General features: G+C 39.7%; 1 protein-coding gene across 1 annotated transcript; it reads right to left on the bottom strand.

Annotated features, from left to right (window-relative positions):
• On the bottom strand, positions 1 to 2,049 carry LOC130734355 (uncharacterized). Its single transcript, XM_057586721.1, has one exon. It carries the CDS (start codon positions 1,442 to 1,444, stop codon positions 140 to 142), a length of 1,305 nt encoding a protein of 434 aa, XP_057442704.1. The 5' UTR covers positions 1,445 to 2,049; the 3' UTR covers positions 1 to 139.
• Positions 2,050 to 25,183: the final 23,134 nt, after the last annotated feature.

Here is a 25,183-nt window from a genome sequence, read left to right as displayed (position 1 = left end):
AAAAATAAAAAAGTACATTGTGTTATTTCTAGCAAAAACAATTTTATTGAATGATAGAAATAAAGACGAAAGAAAATACATGACAATGAAAAATAAGCAACAATACATTTGAAATGAAATACATAATAACACTTGAAGGTTAATTTTCATTATTCTCGTTTTCGGGAAGCTGCCAAATATGCTCCACCAAGTCTGCTTGAAGCTGGTGATGAATTGACCTATCAATTTGATGTGCTCTTCTTTCCAAGATATTTCTAAAAGCGGGAATAGGACCACTTACTACTTCAGCATCCAATATGTCATTATTGACCTGATCATAAACAAAATTACCTCGGTACGTGTTGCGCTCATCTTCAACAATCATGTTGTGCAATATGATGCAAGCATACATTATTGACTTCATCTCATTCGGATGCCAAAAGCGTGATGGACCACGAACTATTGCAAACCGAGATTGGAGAACGCCGAATGCACGTTCAACGTCCTTTCTTGCTCCTTCTTGTCTTTTCGCAAATTTTTGCCTTTTTTCTCCTTGCGGCATTGGGATGGTCTTCACAAATGTAGCCCACGGGGGATAGATACCGTCTGCTAGATAGTATCCCATGTTATACATTGTTCCATTCACGCTAAAGTTCACCATGGGAGCATTTCCACTCAAAACCTCATTAAAAACCGGAGATTGATTTAGCACATTAATGTCATTGTTAGAACCTGCAATGCCAAAAAATGCATGCCAAATCCACAAGTCTTGTGATGCCACTGCTTCAAGCATGATTGTGGGCTTTCCATGATCACCTCGGGTGAATTGACCTTTCCACGCAACTGGACAATTCTTCCATTCCCAATGCATACAATCAATAGAACCCAACATACCTGGAAATCCACGAGACTCGCCCCATTGAAGTAAGCGGGTAATGTCTTCCTGGTTCGGGCGCCTCAAGTATGTTCCACCAAATACTGCACACACACCTTCCACAAAATTCTTTAAGCACTCAATTGCAGTACTTTCACCAATTCGAACGTACTCGTCAACACTGTCAGCAGGTGATCCGTACGCCAACATACGAATAGCGGCGGTGCACTTTTGTAATGGTGACAGGCCTTGTCTTCCAACTGCATCGACAGACATTAAAAAGTACGGGTCATGAGACCCAAGGGCCCCTACAATTCTGAGGAACACATGCTTTCGCATTCGAAACCTTCGTCGGAAAAGCTCTTCCGTGTACACAGGATTTTCGGAGAAGTAGTCATTCCACAACCGCTCGTTCCCAGCTTCACGATCTCTCTCTATCACCTTTCTTGTTCGCTTGGGCCTAACGGTGTTGGCACGTCGTTGATAAAACTCCATCTCCTCCTGCATCATATCTTCTATAGTCGTGTCATTGATAAGTTCGTCAATGACAACGTCGTAAATGTCCAAGTCGGCCATATTGTTTGGATCCATTCTATGACACAATGAGAAACTATCAGTGTAATTGGATAGGAGGAAGAAAATATGAGAGGACAAAACAACTCTTGAATGTTGAGATGAATGAAATATGACATGTATAAATAAGAGAAACAACAACGGCTATATTCTCCAACGGCTATATTCCACAACGGCTATATTCCCCAACGGCTATATTCCCCAACGACTATATTCCCCAACGGCTATATTCTCCAACGGCTATATTCCACAACGGCTATATTCCCCAACGGCTATATTCCCCAACGGCTATATAGAACACATAAGTAGAAACGCAGTACACATTAAGAAAAATTCGAATACTGAAATTACAACATTAATGCAGAATACATAAGTAGAAATGCTAAAATTACAACACTGATGCAATACACATAAGTAGAAATGCTAAAATTACAACACTAATGCATAATCAATAAGTAGAAATGCTAAAATCACAACATTGGCACACGCTAAGAAAGACAACAACAAGAATTAAGACATTCCTAGTTCTTTCATGGCGAATTCAACTAGGCGCTGATGCGTTGCTAACTGCACCTCGTTCATTTCAGATGTGTCCTCCATAAGGATATCTTTGTATTCCTTCAATAACCGCGCCTTTTGAAGTTTGTTTTTTTCCTTTCTCACCTCCAGTTCTTCAGTCTTGAGCTTCTCAAAACTCGCAAGGAATCCCAGTTTAGCTTTCCCGATGACTATCATCTCGGAGTTAGGAACATAATCGAGATCACTTGAAGCTGTGTCTCCTACTTTGGCCTTCCTTTTCTGGTTCTTTTTTCCCAACGGGCGGGTTGCTGGTTGTGTGGCCTCATATTCGTCGCCCTCGATTGATGCACTCCGGTCAGACGATGTTGCATACACCCCATCTACTGACTTCTTCTGCCTCGTTGAACTGGTTGTCATAAATGTTCCCTTCCACTTTGGTTCATCCTTCACCAACCGCCATTCATTCTCATGTTTGAAATCTTTACCCGTATCTACATGATATAATTGATGCGCCGTAGCCATGATGTCCTTATCTGAGTGTCCACTTTTCCAATGATTGACGGCTTTAGTGTGGCAACCGACAAATTTTTGAAGATCAGCATTCAATTTATTAAAATGAGATTTCAGGGATAACCATGTCCTCGAAGGAGAGGCATCGTCGCGGTACTCCTCATATTGGGCTCGAATCTTATTCCAGAACAAATCTGACTTTTGCTCATTTCCCACGACCCGATCGGTAGAAACGTTGAGCCATGACTGAAGAAGAAGTATATTATCTTTACCACTCCATTTGGTGCGTTTATTTCCGGATTCTTCAAGATCAATATCATCTAGACCCCGTTGAGTAGAAAATTCAGGCTCCTCGGGCATAGCCTCACATTGTGTACTTGAGACTTTTGAACTACTGCTGCTACCAGTAGGAGGTGCTTGGTATTGTGGTGGATACATGCAATATTGTGGATTGTTTGGATAAGACATTTGTGATGGATATGATCCCATTTGACCCTGAGGTTGGTTTTGATGGTAGAACGATTGTGGAAACATTTGATACGAAGGATTTTGAACATTACCACCGGTGTGAGGAGGTTGGTTTTGAGGGTGACACATCTGCGGATGTTGGCTTTGTGGTTGATACATTTGCGGATGTGGGTTTTGTTGTTGGAACATCGGCATAGGTTGGCTTTGCGGGCGAATCACCTGCGAATGTTGGTTTTGTTGTTGGAACACCATCATAGGTTGGCTTTGCAGGTGAATCATCTGCGGAGGTTGGTTTTGTGGCGGAAACATAGGCGAAGGTTGCAAACCTTCACTTGTAGGAGGTGTTTCATTGTCGAGCAGTGGATAATATTGCTCATAAGGATTAGACATTGTGAGAAATTTGAGAATTTTTGGACAAGAGAGAAATTGTGGGAGTAAATGTTGGTGTTTCAAATGGTCTACTGCACTATATATAAGGTAAAGAATCTGAGAATTGAAAAAACGGTCGGAGAATTGAAAAAACGGTCAGAAAACGGGCAGAAAAACCGGTCAAACCGGTCAATTTAAAAAAATTCAAAAAAAAAAAGCCCAAACGGGCAGAAAACCGGCACCAGCCGGTGGGATGACCGGCTCAGCCGGTCACCCACTATATAATCTATTTTTCCTCACTCTCACCCTCAGACCCAACCCTCAACCCTAGCCGCTCCTCTCTTCTTCCTCTCTTCTCCCACGCTCAGCTTCTTCTTCAACCTCTCTCACTCACCTTCTTCCTCAAGCTCTCACTCACCTTCTTCTTTTCCCCTTCCTCTTTCCCCCTTCCTCTTTCCCTGACCTGCAGCGCCTCCTTTTCCCCTTCCTCTCACCCTGACCTGCAGATCCTTCCTCTCTGCCTCACTTCTCCTTTTCTCCTTCCTCTCGACACCTCCCCTTCTCCTTCCTCTCTCCCTCACTTCTTCTCCCTCGATCTCTCTGGTCCACTCCTCCAAAGCCCCAACCGATCACCAAACATCAACCGCCGCCACCAAACAACCACATGCAGTCACCATCGGCCACCAAACAACCACCACCGCCACCATACAGCCTCAATCCGACCCCCACAACCCCTGTTTGCAAGCTTCAAAGCCTTGAAGCTTGCAAAAATCCTTCCTTTTCACACATGCAAGGGCCAATACTCTCAGATCAGAGCTTCCAGAACTTCACCAGAGAAGATTTTTTTATTTATTTATGTAAATATCAATTTTTGTGTTTTAAGTTTCAATTTCTTCATGTAAAGTTTCAATTCATTCAATAAAATTGCAATTTCCGTCCTCTGATTATGTCTCTGTTGAACTTGAATTGTTCAATTTCATCTTTTCTGTTATGTTTGCCTCTGAAAGCTGTTGGGGGAGTGAGAGAAAATATATTATTTTAGTTAAGAAACTGAAAAAGCAAAGTTGCTTGCAGAAGCAACCATGGACTGTAGTTAAGAAATTGAAACTGCCAACTAAGCAAGCTCCAATGGCTTGAAAAGCTAAGAAACGGTTCTTAGCACCTCCAACCTGGTTAAGAAACCAGCGTTGGAGTTGCTCTTAGAGATGACTTGCTTGATATATATATATATATAGGGAAAGATAGGGGGAGATAGAGACAGAGACTATTCAACCTTTTCATGCCAATGTATCTTTTCTTGTACGATGACTTTTTTCTTCACACATGCTAACGTCTCCCTCTCTGCATTTAATGCATTTGACATTTGACAACTTATTACAAGGAGCACTTCCAATAAGGCTAGAATATTTGTATCGGTTCTCCTTGGTGAAAAAGACTATGTTGACAAGACTTCTTACGTGATGGATTGCTTCTCTTTTAACGATGTAAAGCGTATATCGAAAGGAAAGATCGTTTGTGATTTTCCACATCCTATAGAAGTCTTCACCTTACCGTTAACCATTATGATCATATGGTTTGCTAATTTACTATGCTTTCAGTGAACTATATCTTCAAGAGATTATTCTTTCAGCATACTAGACATTTCGTGTACCACATCTTCATTGTAGTGTACCATTCTTCTATTGGAATGTGTCTTCAAAAGATTGTTCTTTCAGCATACTAGACATTTTGTGTCCCATGTCTTCAATGTAGTGTACCATACTCCTGATTATCACAGAAAATGATGCAGCTTTGTAGGGCTTTGTATTCAATGTAGTGTACCCATAATTCTTGCTTCTTGATCCTTTCGATAGATTCGTTGACTTTATGCGCAATTCACAAATTGTAGGGTTTTATGCATATTGAATAGACGATTGAGCTTGTGTAGACTGGATAGACGATAAAACTTAAGCTCTTCAAGACTTATGTAGATGTTTTAGCTTCTCCCTTTGTATCGCTCAATTCTATATTTTATTTATTAATTTATTTATAAAAAATCCTATTGGTCAATGGGTTGTGGGTTAGTAATCCACATGGGGTCATTTTGATGTCTAAATGACTTATGAGAAAATTTGGGTTAAATAATTAGTGTTGTCTTTTTTTGGTGCTTCGGAAAACTAACAAAACAAGAGATAAAACTAAGGCAAAGCTAGAGAGTCTTGCAGCAACAAGACAGGTAATTCCGGCGACGGATGCTCCATACGTTGAACTCCAATGATGGCCATTGAGGATGCTTTCTTTGTCAAACAATTCGCAGCAACATTACCATCACGGTGTACCCAAGTCAGTCTAGCATTCCAGTTTCGATCCAGGAGGTCTCGGATTCCTTGGAGCAAAAGGGCCTGCTCATGGAACCGCCAAGCACCAGGACACTTCAGAACCGTTACCAACTAAGAGCAGTCAACTTCGCAAACGACATTCCTACAACCTTGATTCCAAGCGATTAAGAGGCCTTCTCACAGCGTCGTCGGCTCCGCCGTAAAGGGATTGCCACCAAGGCCACTTCAAGTAAAACCCCCTGCCAAGCACATGTGTTATCACGGAGCAGCCCCACGCCACCCATGATTCGCTCTACGTCTCAGAAGCTATCGTCGGTATTGATTTTGATTGTGTTAAGTGGAGGATCTCGCCACCGCTTGCAGAGCCAGTCGCCGCCATTAACCTCCATGGACGGAATTGCAAACCGCACGAAATCATCGTGCTCGTCCGTAATTTATTCCAGGCCGTGTCAATCGACCAAGGATTCTGGTCCAATAGAACATTATTCCTCCACTTCCAAGCTCCCCAAACCCCAGCCAAGAATCTCAACGCATTTCTTCCTCTCGATTGCTCCTTGAACCACCTGTAGATATGCATGATCCATGTCTTAAATGTACTCTATATTTAATTTTTTTAAAAATATGATGCAAATTTACCCCGTGCACAGATCTAGTAGACTGCAAAGAACTTGTAGAAGCGTTAAGGAATGATGAGTGTTGCAGATTTTGTGAAGAGCCACGCGACATTAACAACCTTTGTGCCAGGAAGTGGAAGGTGGAGATTTCGTGGGTACCCAGGGAATTCAATCTCGTGGCTGACTCGCTGGCCAAGAAGGGGAGCTCGATCGCTGTCCTCAGTAGGGTTACATTTTTTAGAGAGGCCTCAAGTGGAGCAAGATGTGCTTCTCTTGAGGGACTCGTTTTTCTGTCAGTAGTTTCGTAGTTTGCTAGTTTTCCGATGGAGCAAAAAAAGTGTATATATATAGGGGATGTATCATGTGAGAAAGGAGTTCTTATATAAGAACATAAGAATAAATCGTGACCGTTAGATCTCATCATGGATGGTTAAGATTAAAACAACTTAGTGGTCACATGACCACTTAAAAATGTCATGTGACTTTTTAAAAAAGTCACATGACTTCATGTTTTAATCCGGACCGTTCATGATTAGATCTAACTTTTGTGATTTATTCGCATTTTCTCACATAAGATCACCTTTCTCATAAAATACATCATCTATATATATACATACGTATATATAAGCCACTAAGCCAACTAGACAAGTATGAAATTTGGAAACTTCTAAGCATTATATTATTGTGTTTTTTCATCATCATATATCTATGTTGTGGGAGAAGAAAATAAAGCAAGAGAGAGAAATATAAAATTATAAATCAATGACATACTTGTCTTTATGAATTTGCCGTTTTTTGTTGGAAAAAAAAACACATAAATTAAGACAAATAATGAAAAGGAAAAAGAAACAAAACATTTTTTTTGGTAAATAGAAACAAAACATTAAAGATGTGGATTTGGTATTATTTGGGACAAAATATGAGGGCAACAGCTAATTGTATAAAAAGGAAAATCAATTAATTTTGTATGATGCGTCAGAGTACATATACTCCACTTCATATGTTATAAAATTATTTTCTCACCAACCCATTTACCCAATTTGATGACAATTAAATGGTTAATGAATGTCTCTTTCATTTACTATATATAGTTCCTTAGCTGGTTAATTTGTTTAGTTTGTTTTACTTGTAATCAATTTTTTTCGACAGTAAAACGAAATTTATTGGTGAAAAATATGAAGCAAAATCTTCATAGAGATTGGCAAAGAAAAAAAGCCACCAGACAAACTACCCAAGAATGCTCGTACAATACCAAAACCAATCAAATCCTAAAAAGAGTTGTGGAAAATAGACAATCCAAAAAACAAATTAACCCTTACATCACAAAGAGTCACCCACCAAAATTTAGAGCCTAAAGACCAAACGCCCACGATTTGTGCGTTGGAATTATGATTTGTTCAGACTTAAAAGATTTGTAACTGCATTTTTACTTTACTTTCTTTCCACGCCTTTCTCTTTTTTTCACTTCATTGGCACTTAAAAATAAATGTGAATGATATTTTTCTCTTGCATTGTATATAGTCGATATATTAATTATAATTAGTTTCATTCACACTATCATTTAAGTGAGAATGAAGTGGAGAAAAAAGAGATAAAATAAGAGATGTAAAAGATGATATGATTAAAAATAGAAAATAGATAAATGAAAAATTAATGTGAAAGTTAAGTGAGGGTGTGAATCAATTATACTTCTATTAATTATGAATTATAATTCGTAGACACCAAAACAGTACCCACACCACGTTTTTTTGTCCAGTCTCTGTCTTTATTATATTATATTACATTACATACTACATTAATTACTTTTAGCTCATTTTTTCTCTCATATATCCCTTATAATCTTAGCACCACTAATTGAACTCGAGATAGATCAATATATTAATTATAATTAAGTTTCATTCAGATTCTCATTTAAATTTAAGTGGAAATGAAGTGGAGATAAGAGAGATAACTAAGGAAGAAAAAAGAGAAAAAATAAATTATATATGTGATAGGTGATATGATTAAAATAGAAAATACATATGAAAAATTAAAGTGAAAATTAAGTGAAAGTGTGAATAAATTATAGTTTCATTAATTTTGAATTATGATTCATAAAAATAAAATAAAAAAACAGTACCTACACCATTTTTTTTCTCAATCTCTCTCTTTTTTCTTTTTGAAATATGTGTGACATAAATTAAACTTGGATCGACATAGAAGCCGAAACATCCATCAACACAAGAGAGTTAGCTTCGGTAGAAACCTCCTCTATCCAAACCAAGCCGGCATAGGAAAAAGCCCTCCTCGCAAGAAAATCTGCAACAACGTTGCCTGAATGGCGAACAAAAGATAAAGTAGCAAACTCAAACAAACGACATAAAAAAGGTACATTCATTCTTTCTTAACTATATTACTGTTGGGTGGTCCCTCCTTAATTGGGTCACACCAACTTATCTTATTTTTAAAAGAAAAAAAAAACAGATTCTGTTATTTTTTATTTTGATGGGCCAAGCCCACATTTGTTTTATTTAAAGGGTTTGAAACTGGACTGGGCGAGCCCCTAGAGGGGCAACGCCCAGCATGTAGCCCGCCCTGTAGCGGGGCCCTGGCCTTAAAATTGGGCCTTGATCTCGGAGGCCCAATAGGTAGTACTCAAGCTCTATAAATAGAAGGTAGTTACCAATTGTAAGGGACTTTGGCTCACTTGATGAAATCACACATGAAATTCAGCATTCACTCTCTAGCGCAATTCTCCACTCTCTAGGTACTATACCTTTCATCAATGTTCATTGCAAGAACATTTGGCGCCGTCTGTGGGGAATGTAAACTTTCTACTCCCATTCACGTGGATTGATTGTGCAGGAAGTTATCTCTGTTTGTGATTAGGCAATTCTCTGGACTTTTGATTTTGATTCTGTAACCGGTGTTCATTTTCCGATCGAGTTTATATCGTTCTTGGTTTGGATGGAGACTCGACGCAGGAGGCAGCATCATTCACCGGTGCGACAGCGAATTTCGCCGCCTCGGCGGCCTCATCGTGTGACCCTGGATTCTCCGGTACGAACGGCGGGAGTACAGCCGCCTTCTCCTCCTCCATCACCACCACCTCCTCCATCGCCTTCACAGGTTGGATCTCTGGAGCGCTCACCAGAGAATTCACCTGCTCCGGAGCAACAGCCGGCGGTGACACAGGAGCAATGGCGCCATCTGATGCGCAGCATTGGCAACATCCAGTAGAGGAATGAGCATCTACAGGCTCAGTTGGATTTCTACCGTCGCGAGCAGCGGGACGATGGAAGCAGAGAAGCAGATTCCGTGGCTGAGTTCCGTCCGTTCTCGGACGATGTCGAGAGTGTGGCGATTCCGGATAATATGAAAACGTTAGTTCTGGATTCTTATAGCAGAGATTCCGATCCGAAGGATCATCTTCTGTATTTCAATACGAAGATGGTGATAATTGCGGCGTCAGATGCGGTGAAGTGCAGGATGTTTCCATCGACGTTCAAATCGACGACGATGGCGTGGTTCACAACTTTGCCGCGCGGATCGATTTCGAATTTCAGAGACTTCTCATCAAAGTTTCTAGTGCAATTTTCGGCGAATAAGAATCAGCCGGTGACTATCAATGACCTATATAATATTCGCCAGCAAGAAGGAGAGTCACTGAAAGAGTACATGGCAAGGTACAGCGCAGCGTCGGTCAAGGTTGAGGACGAGGAGCCTCGAGCTTGTGCTCTAGCATTTAAAAACGGTTTGCTACCGGGAGGATTGAACAGCAAATTGACACGTAAGCCGGCGCGTTCGATGGAGGAGATGCGTGCTCGCGCCAGCACTTATATTCTTGATGAGGAGGACGACGCTTTCAAAAGAAAGCGCGCGAAGCTGGAAAAGGGCGACACGTCGCCTAAGCGCGCGAAAAAAGATAAGAATGGTGAAGACAAGGGGGATGGCAAGCAGCAGAGGCAAGATAAAGGGAAGCCGGCATTGAGGCCGACCAAGGAGCAGTTGTATCCACGGCGTGATGACTATGAACAGCGCCGGCCATGGCCATCCAAGTCCCATCGCCAGCGGGAGGAAGCTGACATGGTAATGAATACTGAATTAACGGATATGCTCCGTGAGGCGAGGGGCGCAAATCTAGTGGATGAGCAAGAGGCCCCTAAGTATCAATCACGGGACGCCAATCCCAAGAAGTGGTGTGAATTCCATCGGTCCGCCGGGCACAGCACAGACGACTGCTGGACTTTGCAGCGGGAAATTGATAAGTTGATTCGGGCGGGATATCAAGGAAATCGCCAAGGCCAGTGGCGCAACAACGGCGATCACAACAAAACGCATAAGCGAGAGGAGGAGCGAGTGGACACTAAGGGCAAGAAAAAGCAAGAATCAGCGGCTATCGCCACAAGAGGAGCTGATGACACGTTCGCTCAACACTCAGGACCGCCCGTCGGGACCATAAACACCATCGCTGGAGGGTTTGGCGGCGGTGGCGACATCCATGCGGCGCGGAAACGCCATGTTCGTGCGGTTAATTCCGTTCATGAGGTCGCTTTTGGATTCGTACACCCTGATATAACAATCTCGATGGCAGACTTTGAGGGGATAAAGCCTCATAAGGATGACCCGATCGTAGTGCAATTAAGGATGAACAGTTTCAACGTTAGAAGGGTACTCCTGGATCAGGGTAGTTCGGCTGATATTATCTATGGCGATGCATTCGACAAGTTGGGACTAACTGACAGTGATCTGACTCCATATGTGGGAACCTTGGTAGGTTTCGCGGGGGAGCAAGTGATGATGCGAGGATACATTGATCTAGACACAATATTCGGGGAAGATGAGTGTGCCAGGGTTTTGAAGGTAAGGTATCTGGTTCTCCAGGTGGTGGCGTCTTACAACGTCATCATTGGGCGAAATACATTGAATCGCCTTTGTGCTGTAATTTCAACAGCCCACTTGGCAGTCAAGTATCCGCTAAGCAGTGGAAATGTTGGAAAGCTGAAGGTGGACCAGAAGATGGCGAGGGAGTGTTACAATAATTGCCTTAACTTGTATGGCAAGAAGAGTGCGTTGGTTGGTCATAGATGTTATGAAATTGAAGCTTCGGATGAAAATCTTGACCCACGTGGCGAGGGGCGGGTAAACAGGCCCACGCCAATTGAAGAAACGAAGGCGCTAAAGTTTGGCGATCACACTTTGAAGATTGGGACCAGACTAACAGAAGAGCAGGAGACGCGCCTGACAAAGCTGCTTGGGGAGAACTTAGATTTGTTTGCTTGGAGCTGCAAAGACATGCCTGGAATTGATCCAAACTTCATCTGCCATCGACTAGCATTGAATCCAAGTGTTAAGCCTGTTTCACAACTTAGGCGGCGCTTGGGAGGAGACAAGGGAAAGGCGGTTCAACAGGAAGTTGACAAGTTGCTGGCGGCAGAGTTCATCAGGGAAGTGAAGTATCCGACGTGGTTGGCGAACGTCGTAATGGTGAAGAAGGCGAACGGGAAGTGGCGAATGTGTGTAGATTACACAGATTTAAACAAAGCATGTCCAAAAGATTCGTATCCCTTTCCCAGCATTGATAGCCTCGTTGATGGTGCCTCGGGCAACGAACTGCTTAGCTTGATGGACGCTTATTCTGGCTATCATCAGATCCGCATGCACCCGGCAGACGAGGACAAAACGGCTTTCATGACCGCCAGAATCAATTATTGCTATCGCACCATGCCGTTTGGACTAAAGAACGCTGGGGCGACCTACCAAAGGTTGATGGATAGGGTTTTTGCTGGGCAGGTGGGAAGAAACATGGAGGTTTACGTTGATGATATGATTGTTAAATCGGTACGTGGTTTGGACCATCATCAAGATCTGGGGGAAGCATTTGGCGAGATAAGGAAGCACAATATGCGCCTCAACCCGGAGAAATGCTCTTTTGGTGTTCAGGGTGGCAAGTTTTTGGGATTCATGATCACATCCAGAGGAATAGAGATAAACCCAGATAAATGTAAGGCGATTCAGCAGATGAAAAGCCTTTCTAATGTGAAGGAGGTCCAACGTTTAACAGGGCGAATAGCAGCGTTATCTCAGTTTCTTCCTAAGTCTGGTGACAGATCTTTCCCTTTTTTCAAGTGTCTTCGCAAGAATGTCGCATTTGAGTGGACGGCGGAGTGTGAGGAAGCTTTTGTTCGCCTCAAGGAACTCCTATCGTCACCACCAATCTTGTCGAAGCCAATACAGGGACACCCGCTGCATTTGTATTTTGCTGTGAGCGATAGTGCTCTGAGTTCGGTGATATTGCAGGAGGTAGATGGCGAACATCGAATTGTTTATTTTGTTAGTCACACACTCCAGGGCGCAGAGGTCAGATACCAGAAAATCGAGAAGGCAGCATTAGCGGTCCTCGTCACCGCCCGGCGGTTAAGACCTTACTTTCAGAGTTTTCCAGTAAGGGTGCGGACGGATTTACCCCTGAGACAAGTGTTACAAAAGCCGGATTTGTCAGGCAGATTGGTCGCCTGGTCGGTTGAATTGTCCGAATATGGTTTGCAATATGATAAGCGATGGCTCCGGAACGGAAGTTGGCAGAAGGAGTCTGGTAAGCGATTAGGGAGGTGAAGAGGGGTTTCGGAAAGGGATGATTGTAGGGAAGAAGGGTTTTTATAGGGAAAGGAGGGAGTCTGGAAGGGTGACGCGTGTTGGACGCGTGTGGAAGGTTGGAAGTCATGATGGTTTTGGGAAGGTGGGTCGCGTGTAATGGGAAGTTACTGCGCACGATGGGACGGTTATGAAAAGTGAAGTGACGGTTCCGGAGAAAGAGGGAAATTGATGTAACTGACACATCACGTGGGGCAGTCACGTGGGGCAGTTAGGGATTTGAAAGAGTTTTGAAATAAGGGAAAGCGCGAAAGGCCTCGCCACTGAAGAAACCAAACGCCATCGCCTGACAGGTGATGCCAGCAACAAAGTTTAGTCGCTCCAGAATGATGCCCGCCGGCGAACGATCATGTACCTGCTCCAGCTAATCGCCAGCACGGAGCAATCGCTCTCGCCGCTTGTGGACTTGTGGACTTGCCGGCTCGGGTTGCCCGCCAAGTCAGTGGACTGGGTGGCTAAAGATGTTAGTTTCCTTTTGCTCACGCCATGTTGGCGATATAGTTTACCACACTTTTCTCAAGTCATGTTGACAGCTTAGATCCCAGTGTACAATAGGACACATGTAAAGGCATTTAAAAGACACACTTAGCTCTCATACTTCGAGCTCGGTGTCTTGTGGACTAGTGGACTGGGCGAGCCCCTAGAGGGGCAACGCCCAGCATGTAGCCCGCCCTGTAGCGGGGCCCTGGCCTTAAAATTGGGCCTTGATCTCGGAGGCCCAATTGGCCCAATAGGTAGTACTCAAGCTCTATAAATAGGAGGTAGTTACCAATTGTAAGGGACTTTGGCTCACTTGATGAAATCACACATGAAATTCAGCATTCACTCTCTAGCGCAATTCTCCACTCTCTAGGTACTATACCTTTCATCAATGTTCATTGCAAGAACAGAAACCCTTGTTTTTGGTGAGAGGAGCAGCAACGTGAAATATTGGCATTCACGTGAAGTTTTGAAGCCGCAGCTTTGTTTTGGTGGAGAAGGGTTTTTGGCTCTGATAGATTTTTCCGGTACATCATTTGTTCTCCGTTTTGGATGAATTTTTAGTATGTCCTTCGTGTCTGTGAGCTCTTTATATTAACCCGTTTTATTTGGGATTTTTCTTCTCCGTTGTTTGGGTAGTTTACTCTTTTGCTGTGGGTTCTTTTACTGTATCCTATTTCCACCTTTTATTGGTGTAGTTTTTCCTTTTTATTTTGGGGTTTATTTCCACCTTTTATTGTGAAGCTTTTGATGTCATGGGACATTATTTGTAACCATTATCTTTCTTATAGTGGATTACTTTGTGGTTGTTTACTTCTCATATTGAGAAGGTTTTTCCACGTTAAAATTCTTGTGTCTCTACTTTATTTTTATTGCCTCGGTGGTTATCTGGATTTGCTTTGAAGGTTGTTCAGTTCTCTCATAAGTGAATATTTTTCTGCTGTGCCACTCAATTCCTAACAAGTGGCATCAGAGCTCCGGGTTCTTTTCAGGGTGATTTATCTTGTGTTGAACAATGGAAACCAACAATCCAAGTCGAATTGTGTTTTTGAATGGCAATAACTATTCCCTTTGGAAAGAAAGAATGGAAGACCTGCTTTATGTGAAGAACTTCTATCAGCCTGTGTTCCTGAAGGAAAAGCCTGCAAATAAAACAGATGATGCATGGACTCTCTTTCACAGACAAGTGTGTGGCTACATCCGTCAGTGAGTTGATGATAATGTGTTGAACCACATCAGTGGGGAGACAAATGCTGCTTCATTGTGGAACACGCTTGAGGAGTTGTATGCGAAGAAGACTGGGAACAATAAGATGTTTCTGATCAAGCAGATGATGGCTTTGAAATATCAAGATGGAACTCCAATGGCAGATCATTTGAATAATTTTCAGGGCATTATGAATCAGTTGTCAGCCATGGGAATTAAATTTGATGAAGAAGTTCAGGGTTTATTGCTTCATGGTTCCTTGCCAGATACATGGGAAATTTTCAGAACCTCATTGTCTAATTCTCCTCCAGATGGTGTCATGTCATTGGACCTTGCTAAGGGCAATATTTTGAATGAAGAGATGAGAATAAAATCGCAAGATCCTCAATCATCTTCAGAGGCTCTGTTTGCTGTGTCAAGGGGGAGAAGCAAGAATAATAGTTCATACTATGGTGATCAAAGTAGGAGCAATTCCAAATTTAAAACTCTCCGGTGCAACCATTGTGGTAAGAATTGACATGTTGAGAAGTTTTGTTGGTCTTTGAAAAAGGGAAACAATGCTAGAGGCAAAGAGAAGAACAAAGAAGAAAATCCAGATGAAGACAGGGCTAATGTGACATCTGATGATGACCTTCTTGTTCAAGAACTTGAAGATTTGGTTTAACCCCCACTTAAGGAGTGAGGGGGAGATATGTTGGGTGGTCCCTCCTTAATTGGGTCACACCAACTTATCTTATTTTTAAAAGAAAAAAAAAACAGATTCTGTTATTTTTTTATTTTGATGGGCCAAGCCCACATTTGTTTTATTTAAAGGGTTTGAAACCCTTGTTTTTGGTGAGAGGAGCAGCAACGTGAAATATTGGCATTCACGTGAAGTTTTGAAGCCGCAGCTTTGTTTTGGTGAAGAAGGGTTTTTGGCTCTGACAGATTTTTCCGGTACATCATTTGTTCTCCGTTTTGGATGAATTTTTAGTATGTCTTTCGTGTCTGTGAGCTCTTTATATTAACCCGTTTTATTTGGGATTTTTCTTCCCTGTTGTTTGGGTAGTTTACTCTTTTGTTGTGGGTTCTTTTACTGTATCCTATTTCCACCTTTTATTGGTGTAGTTTTTTCTTTTTATTTTGGGGTTTATTTCCACCTTTTTTTGGTGAAGCTTTTGATGTCATGGGACATTATTTGTAACCATTATCTTTCTTATAGTGGATTACTTTGTGGTTGTTTACTTCTCATATTGAGAAGGTTTTTCCACGTTAAAATTCTTGTGTCTCTACTTTATTTTTATTGTCTCGGTAGTTATTTGGATTTGCTAAGAAGGTTGTTCAGTTCTCACAAGTGAATATTTTTCCGTTACGCCACTCAATTCCCAACAATTACATTATTGTATATTACATTAATTATATTATTCTTTCTTTAATTTGTTCTACGTGTCTACACTTACTTGGTGACTTGGTGTATATCAAACATTTTTCATTAATGTATCCCTTGTGATCTCAGCAATGAACATTTTACATTAATATATCCATTCTGATCTCAGCAATGATTGGACTCGAGATAGATGGATACATGCCAGCATTCTATTCCTTTTGTGGGCGTGGAAGAATATGAACCAATTCCCTGGAATATATGTTAAAAGGGTGAAGCAGATATATTACTAATTAAAATCAATTATAAGTGAGATGGTGTATTGATACTGCACGAGAGATTAAGGAAGAATAGTGTATTGAGGTTGACTACTTCAGCTGTCTAACCACCGGCTATACAAGAGCATATGGTTCTTAACTGTTAATTAAAATTAAATTGGCTTAAAGGGTCAAATTATCCCTGAGATTACAAAGGGAATCAGTTTCAGGATCTAGAAAATCTTTACATCAAATTGGATCCTTAGAATTTTTTTTTTAATTTAATTAAGGCTAAATGTTGCCAGCTCTCAATTTTATCCTACTCAACAATACAACATGACTTTTTTTATTTTATTTTTTTCAATTAGAAAAGTTAAATAAAATTTATTTTTAAAATCCAACTCAATTATATAAGCAGAAATAAAAAAACAAACTTAATAAAATCCTAATCTAAATAAAATCCTAAACAAAAACCTAATCTAATAAAATCCTTAATCTAATTAATCCCTAATATAATAACAAATCCCTAAATTGAACCCTTCAGCCCCAATTTCAACCCTAGATTGAACCCTTTCAGCCTCAGAGAGAGTCGACTGAGAGAGACGACGAAGCTTCTTGGGTCGACGGAGCACGAGAAGAGAAACGAAGCATGGAGAGAGTCGGCGGATCTTCTTGGATCGGCGGAGGAAGATGAATTCACAGAACCACAAAGCATCGAAGAACCTCAAGAACCCCAGGCTCAGTTGTCGTTCATCCACCTCGTACCCTTCACCCTTACTTTCATGCAAGACTTGTGGCTTTGGGAAAGAGGTTATTCTCTACCGATCTCATTCAAGTACAAACCTAGGAAAGCTATTTTGTAGGTGCCCTGATTGGAGGGTAATTTCTTCTGTATTGATTCATGTATTTTCATTCCTCTTCCTTCTGCTTGTAATGTTTGATTTTGAAATTGTTCTAGGAGAAAGGGACTTGTGATTTTTTCGAGTGGGATAGAGGTGTTGTTGCTGAAGATGGTAGGGAGGGTTCTTCAAATCTGAATGAAGACACTAAAAACATTATGGAAAAAAGGATTTCTAGTTTGAGGGAAGAGCTTCACGAAATGGTGCAGAAGGCAATGATCAAGTTATGTGAAGACATGAATGAGAAGGACAAAAAAATTGAGAGGATGAAGATGAACCTGAAAAGAGAGGGATTCAAGATTAATGTGTTGTTGGTCTTATTAGGCATTACTTTGGTTGTAGCAGTGTCAAAGTTCTTCTAGGAATGGGGTGTGTTGTATTAAGGGTTTAGGTTGTTATATGTTATGTTGCTGTTTATCTTTTTATGTGTTATGTTGTTGTTATATTTTCTGATGTTGTTGATCTTCCTAGGCATTACTTTGGCTGTAGCAATGTCAAAGTTCTTTCGTATTTTGCCAGGATTGAATTGAATGAAAATGTCCTATGTAATGAATGCAATCTCCAATTGAGACATTAATACAATATGTGTAGGTTGTTTTGAACATTAATGCAAGATGGACCTGCTAGTTTTCCCCTTCAGTGTTCCATAAGTTATGCACAAAAAAATGTATAGTTGCTGCCTTGTTTTGGGAGTGTATGCACATGATGCAGAATTGAGTTAATACTTTATAAACAACAATTCTTATAGAAAACACAACCTGAAAACATGTGAGTCTTGAACTAAGAAAATGTGATCCATAGCGCTATTACAAAAGTAATTGAGCCAAAGTAATGTCATCTAAGCATTTCACTACAATAATGGTGTTGTGGTCCCATCTTCCACTAAGTAACACTATTACTAAGCATTAACTATTACAAAAAAAGACATATATGAGCATCCAAAGTTGTCCTGCAGCATCATGTGACCCTCTTTTTCTTCAGATCCATCTCCTTTTGATAACTCTCTTCTTTCCTTGGTCTTGACTAGCAACAGTTGCCTTGCCCTTATCCCCTTTGTCACCGATATTCCGGATCAAATGATTCAAAAATCATCTCCAAGATTCCTTACACTCAGCTTCAACCACTACAAATGCAAGTGGGAAGTACTGATCATTTGGGTCCCTTCCCACAACAATGAGAAGGATGCCACCATATTTAGTTTTCAGGTGACATCCATCAATTCCAATAAATGGTATGCATGCCAGCTTAAAAGCAGACTTGCATCCCTCCAAACACATATAAAAATAACCAAATCTGGGCTGAGTTGTGGTGGGAATATATCTCAGAATGAAAGCTGCTGTGTTTTGAGGATTCACCCTCTTGAGCTCACTTGCATAAGATGTTATCAGGTGTACTTCTTTAGGGCATCTCCCTCAACAACATCCTTTGCAATTTTTCTTGCATTCCAAGCAGTCCCCCAACTGACACCTACACTGTATCTTGTCCTCATCTCATGAATATTCTCCTTCACTTGGATTACTGAACTAGAATTCCTCATGTTGTCCTCAATAGCCTTTGCAATCCATTTAGATGTTGCTGCCCTATTATTGAATGTTCTTCCACGTGTGTGTTTAGGATCAAGTGTCTTAATCTTGTATGTTGAAGTCCCTTTTACATTGGCACAATATGCAATGAAGTCACATTCTTCTTGCTTGCAAGCAAACCTCACCCTTGACCTATCATTCTTCTTGTTCCTTACAACCCTCCCATTCATCACAGAGTGTGCAAGGATAGCTTTCTTAAACTCTTCTGTGGAGGCAAACTCCATTCCCAGTCTGAATTTATAATCTTTATCCAGATCCTCTATCCTGAACCTGATTTGTCTGACCCTGGATCCACTATCTTCCTCACCACTAGAATAATCACTCATCAGCTCATCACTGTCATACTCCAAATCAAAGGGATGCAGGGCTGCATCTTCAGGTGGAATGTCAAAGTCCACATCCTGACTTCCATCACCATCCTGCACCTGGTTGTGCAAATTCAATGGCCCATTGATTCTGATCACATCCTGACTTCCATCACCATCCTCTTGCACATGAAATGGTTCATTGACATCTTCAAACCCATCATCAGGCAGGTTTTTACATATTTCATCTTCACTGTCTATGTTGCCATCACTGCTCCATTCAATGTCACTGTCACTGGAGAATACTATGTCAGACTCAGAATCACTCTCAGCAAGACTTTTTCCCTTTCCCTTATCAAGAACTTCCCTAACATGTCTTCTCCCAGTAGGAGCTTCCTCAGTCACACGAATCACTTCCACTTCAGGCAGTGTAACAGAAGGAGTTTCCTCAGTCACAGGAATCACTTCCACTTCAGGAATCACTTCCCTAGTGGAAGCTTGCTCAGTCACTTCCACTGCATGCAAGTCTTCATCAAGCAAAACAACATCTTCTTTTTGCATCTTATTCCTCCCTGCAGACAATTCTTCAGGCAATTCCACAGTATGTTCCAGGTATATATCAACCACCCCCTAGAAGTCATTGCATAACTAACAACTTCCAAAGCATCCTTATCATCCGGTATCTTCTTCAAGCCTCTTTCAAACATCAGTTCTGACTTGCATCACCACAATTTGTAAGCATCATCAGGATATCCCAGATATTCCTTCACAGTGGATTTGATGGAGAAGTATGAGAACAAATCAACATCCCCATCAATGTCAATTGACTCTCCCCCATTATATCTCATAGTAATGCCTCTGAAACGACCCTTGTGGTGGATTCTGGTTTTGATCAAACCTTCTGCCATTCCTGCGAAAGGAACCCTAACCCGTTAACTTTTTCGTAAGCAAGTATTCACCCAACAAGTCAGCAAGTATTCATCCCCAATAAAGAAGAAGTAAGCAAGGTATTCATCCCCAACAAAGAACAAGTAAGCAAGTATACATACCTGGTTCGAAGATTGATGAGGTTCGACCTTTCTAAATACAACACCACCTTGGAAGTTCCTTGTTCTTTGCTCTCTCAGTTTGTGTTCGTTCTTCTTCGCCTTCCTCGTTGTTCTTCACCTTCCTCGTTGATCCTCGTTGTGGCCGCCGTTCGTCGTTTTTCTGGAGGTGGCTCGTTTAGGGTTCAAATTTGGGCTGAAGATGGATGACTAGGGTTCAATTTGGGGCTGAATTGTGATTATTAGATTAGGGATTTGATATTCTTAGATTAGGTTTTTGTTTAGATTAGGTTTTTGTTTAGTTTAGAGATTTTATTTATATTAGGATTTTATTAAGTTTTTTTTTATTTCTGCTTATATAATTGAGTTGGATTTTAAAAATAAATTTTGCTAATTAAAAAAAATAAAAAAGCCACGTGGTATTGCTGAGTAGAAAAAAATTGAGAGTTGGCAACATTTGGCCTTAATTGGATTAAAAAAAAAATTCTAGGGACCAAATTTGATGTACAAATTTTCTAGGTCCTGGAACTGATTCCCTTTGTAATCTCAGGGGCCATTTGACCCTTTAAGCCTTAAAAATTTAATATATTCATCTTTCATTTCATTTTTACTTTATTTTTTATTATTTTGTTGTATTACATCACTCATCATGTTTTCACTTCTTTAAATTCATTCTCATCTTTCTTGTACGAAATCTCCTAAGTTAGAACCACACACCACAAAACCTTAGCCTTAAGATAATGGGTGTGTACTTTTTTATATATACACTTGTACACTAGTTAATTTATCCAATGTGGAACTTCTTTGAGTCTTCAACTAGGTATTCTCTAATACTCCCCCTCAAGTGGGACTCCATTTTTCTTCTTCTTCTTCTTACCTAGGCTTGTACTCATTCGTCCGAGTCTTAGAGGCCTTACGACTTGCTTTTTCCTGGGCTTGTACTCCAGCGGGAACATCAGTGGTCGTCGGACTTGTGCTCCTTCCCGTCTGAGTCTCAATGGCCTTACGACTTTCTTTGTCTGGGCTTGTACTTTAGTGGGGACCATCGATGGTCGTCGGACTTGTGCTTCTTCGTCTGAGTCTCAAAGGACTTAAGGCTTGCGTTATCTTGGGCTTGAGCTCAACAGAAGGTCATTAGGTGTTAGACTTGAGTCTTAGAGCCCTTGTAGTGTATACCATCTTCTTTTTTTGTTTTTTTTATTGCAATTTTTTTCATTTTTTTATTTTTCGGAATGGGAAGTCATGGCTTGTATCAGACCAGCTCTGATAACATGTTAGAAATCCTAAGTTAGAACCACACACCACAAAACTTTAAGTTTAAGGTAATGGGTGTGTGTTCTTTATTATATATACACTTGTACACTAACTAATCTATCCAATGTGAGACTTCTTTTAGTCACCGCTTGGTATTCTCAAATATTTCTAAAGGTGGAGAGGAGAAGTGTGAACTAATACATCTAATAATTGACAATTTTAAATGAATAATCTCAATAGTAAAAAATTGATTATTTCATGTTTTCAATAGTGACTATTGACTTTTGTCTTCAAATTTTCTTTTTGAAAAACCAAATCGATAATTAAATTATAAAAATAATAATTGTGCATTTTTTTAATACAATTGAGAGGATGATGATATCATGTCTTCAGATTATTGTTTTGATAAACATGTGATTGGTAATTGGTTAACTAAACTTATGGGTGTCCATAAAGGGAGGGTCGAACTAAATCGGACCCGAGCAAATAAGTCATATTTTATTGAACGGGTCGGTTCGATCAGGGCCGACCCAATACTAAATGAGCCCTAAAGTAAAGTTTAAAGTGAGACTTAGGGCCTTTTTTACTTGGTAAAAAAATAATTTTTAAGTCTTTTTCCTAAGTAAAATAAATAAATTTGGGAGGCCTAAAGCCCTTGCTCGATCAATAGTTTGAACAGTCCAACTCTATAAGTTCATGTGGGTTTGTGCTGTTAATTTTATATTGGGTTGCAACTCGATGAATCGACTGAAGTAACAATATTTCAAAAACAAAAAGCTTGGCCATTAAGTTACTAAGGGAGAGTTATCAAAAAAGCATATCACATTTAACCTAGCCTTATTTTATTCATTGAACTTTAGAACCCCAATACCTTATTTCTCCACTCTGCCATCTCTTCTTTCTCTCCCGGTCCGGATTAAAAAAACCTAGAACTCAAGCCATCCTTCTTTTTACCTTGCGTCGCCGCTGCACACTTCTTTTCTTCTTCTCCTTCTCCCGGTACTCAACAACCCTATCCTTCTTCTCATTGCACCACACAACTTCTTTTTTTCCTTCTTCCATCACTCAAAAGTCAACAAACCCTAGCCTATTCTCTTAGTCACCCGGACTCAAATCCTCTGCGCCACACCACACCTTGTGTTCACTGCTTTAACCCTAAATCAGACCAAGATATGTGGAGGAACCTGCACCACCATTCTCTCCCTGTTGCGAACAACAAGGTGTATCCCACCACGAATGCGCTTTTCTTTCGTTGCGTGATCCTCGTCCGGGCTCTATCTCTGCCGCGCTGTCAATGTTTCAATAAAGTCCACCACGAACGCATTGTAAAGGTCCCTACTCCGCCAAACTATGTATCATCATCTCTGGGGTTTGGGATTGAGACATGCAAGAAGATGGTGATGAAGGAAAAAAAATGTTGGTAATGGTCGATCCTGATCTGTCTATCTATGCACCTTGGGATTGGGATTTCGGAAACTATGAATGAATATGTAGAACCCTTGGGGTTATTTGATTTGTATGGATATGTTCTTTCTTCTTTGTTATCCTTTTGTCAAAATTTTCTGGGTTATGTTGCATGGATCTGGTTCTGTCATCTTCTTTCTTTTAATTTTTTGCGTCTATTTTCTGGATCGTGAATAGGTTCGGACCTACCCGAAAAAACTTAACTCGAACAAACTGTAGCAAGTAGACAATGGCGGGCCTGGTGGTTTAGAGTTTTTCAACTGACAAAACCGACGCTGGACAGACCGACTAAAATATGTCTGATTTTTCTAAATAAGATTTTATATTGTGTTTTGTGAATGAAAAAAATCTTGATTAAAAGATTTATTTCATTATCATGTGGAATTTTTTTACTATAGTATAATTATTTCTCAAAGAGCTAGATATTATATATATATATATATATATATATATCTTCGCCCGCAAGAAAAAGTAACTGTTTTTGAATCAAGACTTGTTAGATTAGGTTGAGAAGTCTCACCTTGATAGCTAAAAGAGTCCCCTATTGATCTAGGTCTCCAAAGTCCAACTATTTTACCCATAAAAAAAAAGCTTACTAGCTCATCTCAAAATTGGTAGAAATTGATAGAGAATGATCAATGATGAAGAAACAAGAGAAGAGAGAAATAGGTGAGGGATAAATAGAGAGGAGAGAGAGTACTCATCCTTGTTTGATGAGAGATGGAGAGAGGCATAAATGTAGATCTCGCCATCTTTTTACGGTCTCCCCATTTCGGAAAGAGAGGAGTGGCTTAGCGCTTTTTTTTTCCTCCAATGTTAGACATTTACAGGCATTTTGACACCTAATTAATGTCTTTTGAGCTGCCTAAAACCTTTTGAGTTGGATAGAAACATTTGAACCAAAAAAAGTAACTTGCTATTCCATTTTTCTCTTCTCTTTTAAGTTTCTATCATATTAGACAACCTATAAATCAATTTTTTTTCTCACATATTTTCATCTACTCATCTTCTATATTCTATCTTCTTTCTTTTTCTTTTTGCTTACTCTCTTTATCACCTAAAAAACAAAAAATTGAGAGTGATATATGTGTTCATCACATTTATCATGTTTTGTGATTATCAGATCTGAGTCATATATATGCCTCAGTATATGCACTGTATTATTACTATTTACCAATAGAGAACGTGGTTTGTTAACTTTATACCTACCCACGCCTATTAGCATTGTTTCACACTTGTTCATAGTGCTTCCTCAATATAATACATGGTGGATTCCACCAACTTGAGTCTAATTGCTTGTTGGAATCCAAATACGAAACCACAAACTTTAATTCACCTGTCCACAATATTTGATGCTTGATCCCTAATTATTACATAGATTATATAGATATATAAATTACATAAAATGATTTCCAGCTTATGATGACAATTTTTTTTTTTTGCATTTGGAAAATTTTCCAGCTTACGATCTATATATCCATGTTATATATTCAAAGTTGAAAAAACAGAAATAGTTATTATTTTCATTTTAATTAAAATTTATGCAATCTTGGTAATGGTAATGAATATTTTTTTCAAAAGAGAAATATTATTGATAAGAATTAAGTATTGATTAAATATTTATATATCATCTAATATAATAAAAAATTATTTAATTAGAAAAATTATCAAATATTTTGTTTTTAATATATTAAATATTTTTCATTAATTAATTAATTTCTACTTGTATTTTCTTAAATCTTAACAGGACAAGCCATTCACTTAATTATCTTAATGAAAATATCCATTCAATATGCGATATCATGCTTTTTCTGCAGTATTATTTAATTTCAGATATTTGTGTTTCACTATTTGGTACGATTGCATGAATACATCGATTGGCATTTAGTTCAATAATATCACATTATACATTATCCATCTCTCCCTCCCTGCTTCCACCCCACATCTCTCTCTATTTATTCTTGATATTAAAAATTAAGCTTCAATATGGTTTTAGTGCTTGGAAATACAGAAAATATTGTTTTTTGTCCCTGAAATAATATTTCTTAACTTTTAATCCCTACAAATATCCTAGTACATTGTTATCTTTTTTTAGTCTTTTCCGTTAGTTTTTCTTATGTGACTCACCGAATGGTGACTCACTCATCTAATATGACAATTTTTTTTTAATTTGATTGACATTTAGGTGTTACACAATATGCTTTGAATCCAACAACGTGTCACAATCTGATTTGAAGTTTTCACTTACACAGGTTAATTACTTACTGAATCGTGTTTAATAGTGGGTCTCACAATGCTAAATTAAATAAATGGTAAGAATGAAGGTGAGCATACGGAACATGTCTCAAGTCTCAGAGAAATCAGAGTATTGTCACATCTGATACCATATCAAAGTGTATGAAATGAATGGTTCGTTCATCTCTGAACAATTTTTTTTTAAAATAGCATCATCTCTGAACAAATTTAAAA

Source organism: Lotus japonicus, chromosome 1 (genome assembly GCF_012489685.1).
Source record: "Lotus japonicus ecotype B-129 chromosome 1, LjGifu_v1.2".
NCBI lineage: Eukaryota > Viridiplantae > Streptophyta > Magnoliopsida > Fabales > Fabaceae > Lotus > Lotus japonicus.
Note: the sequence above shows the minus strand (reverse complement) of the source record. Positions and strands in the feature narration are given on the sequence as shown.

What these genes read in the sequence shown, in the direction of transcription:
- LOC130734355 (XM_057586721.1), bottom strand. Translation starts at nt 1,444, where the DNA reads ATGGATCCAAACAATATGGCCGACTTGGACATTTACGACGTTGTCATT.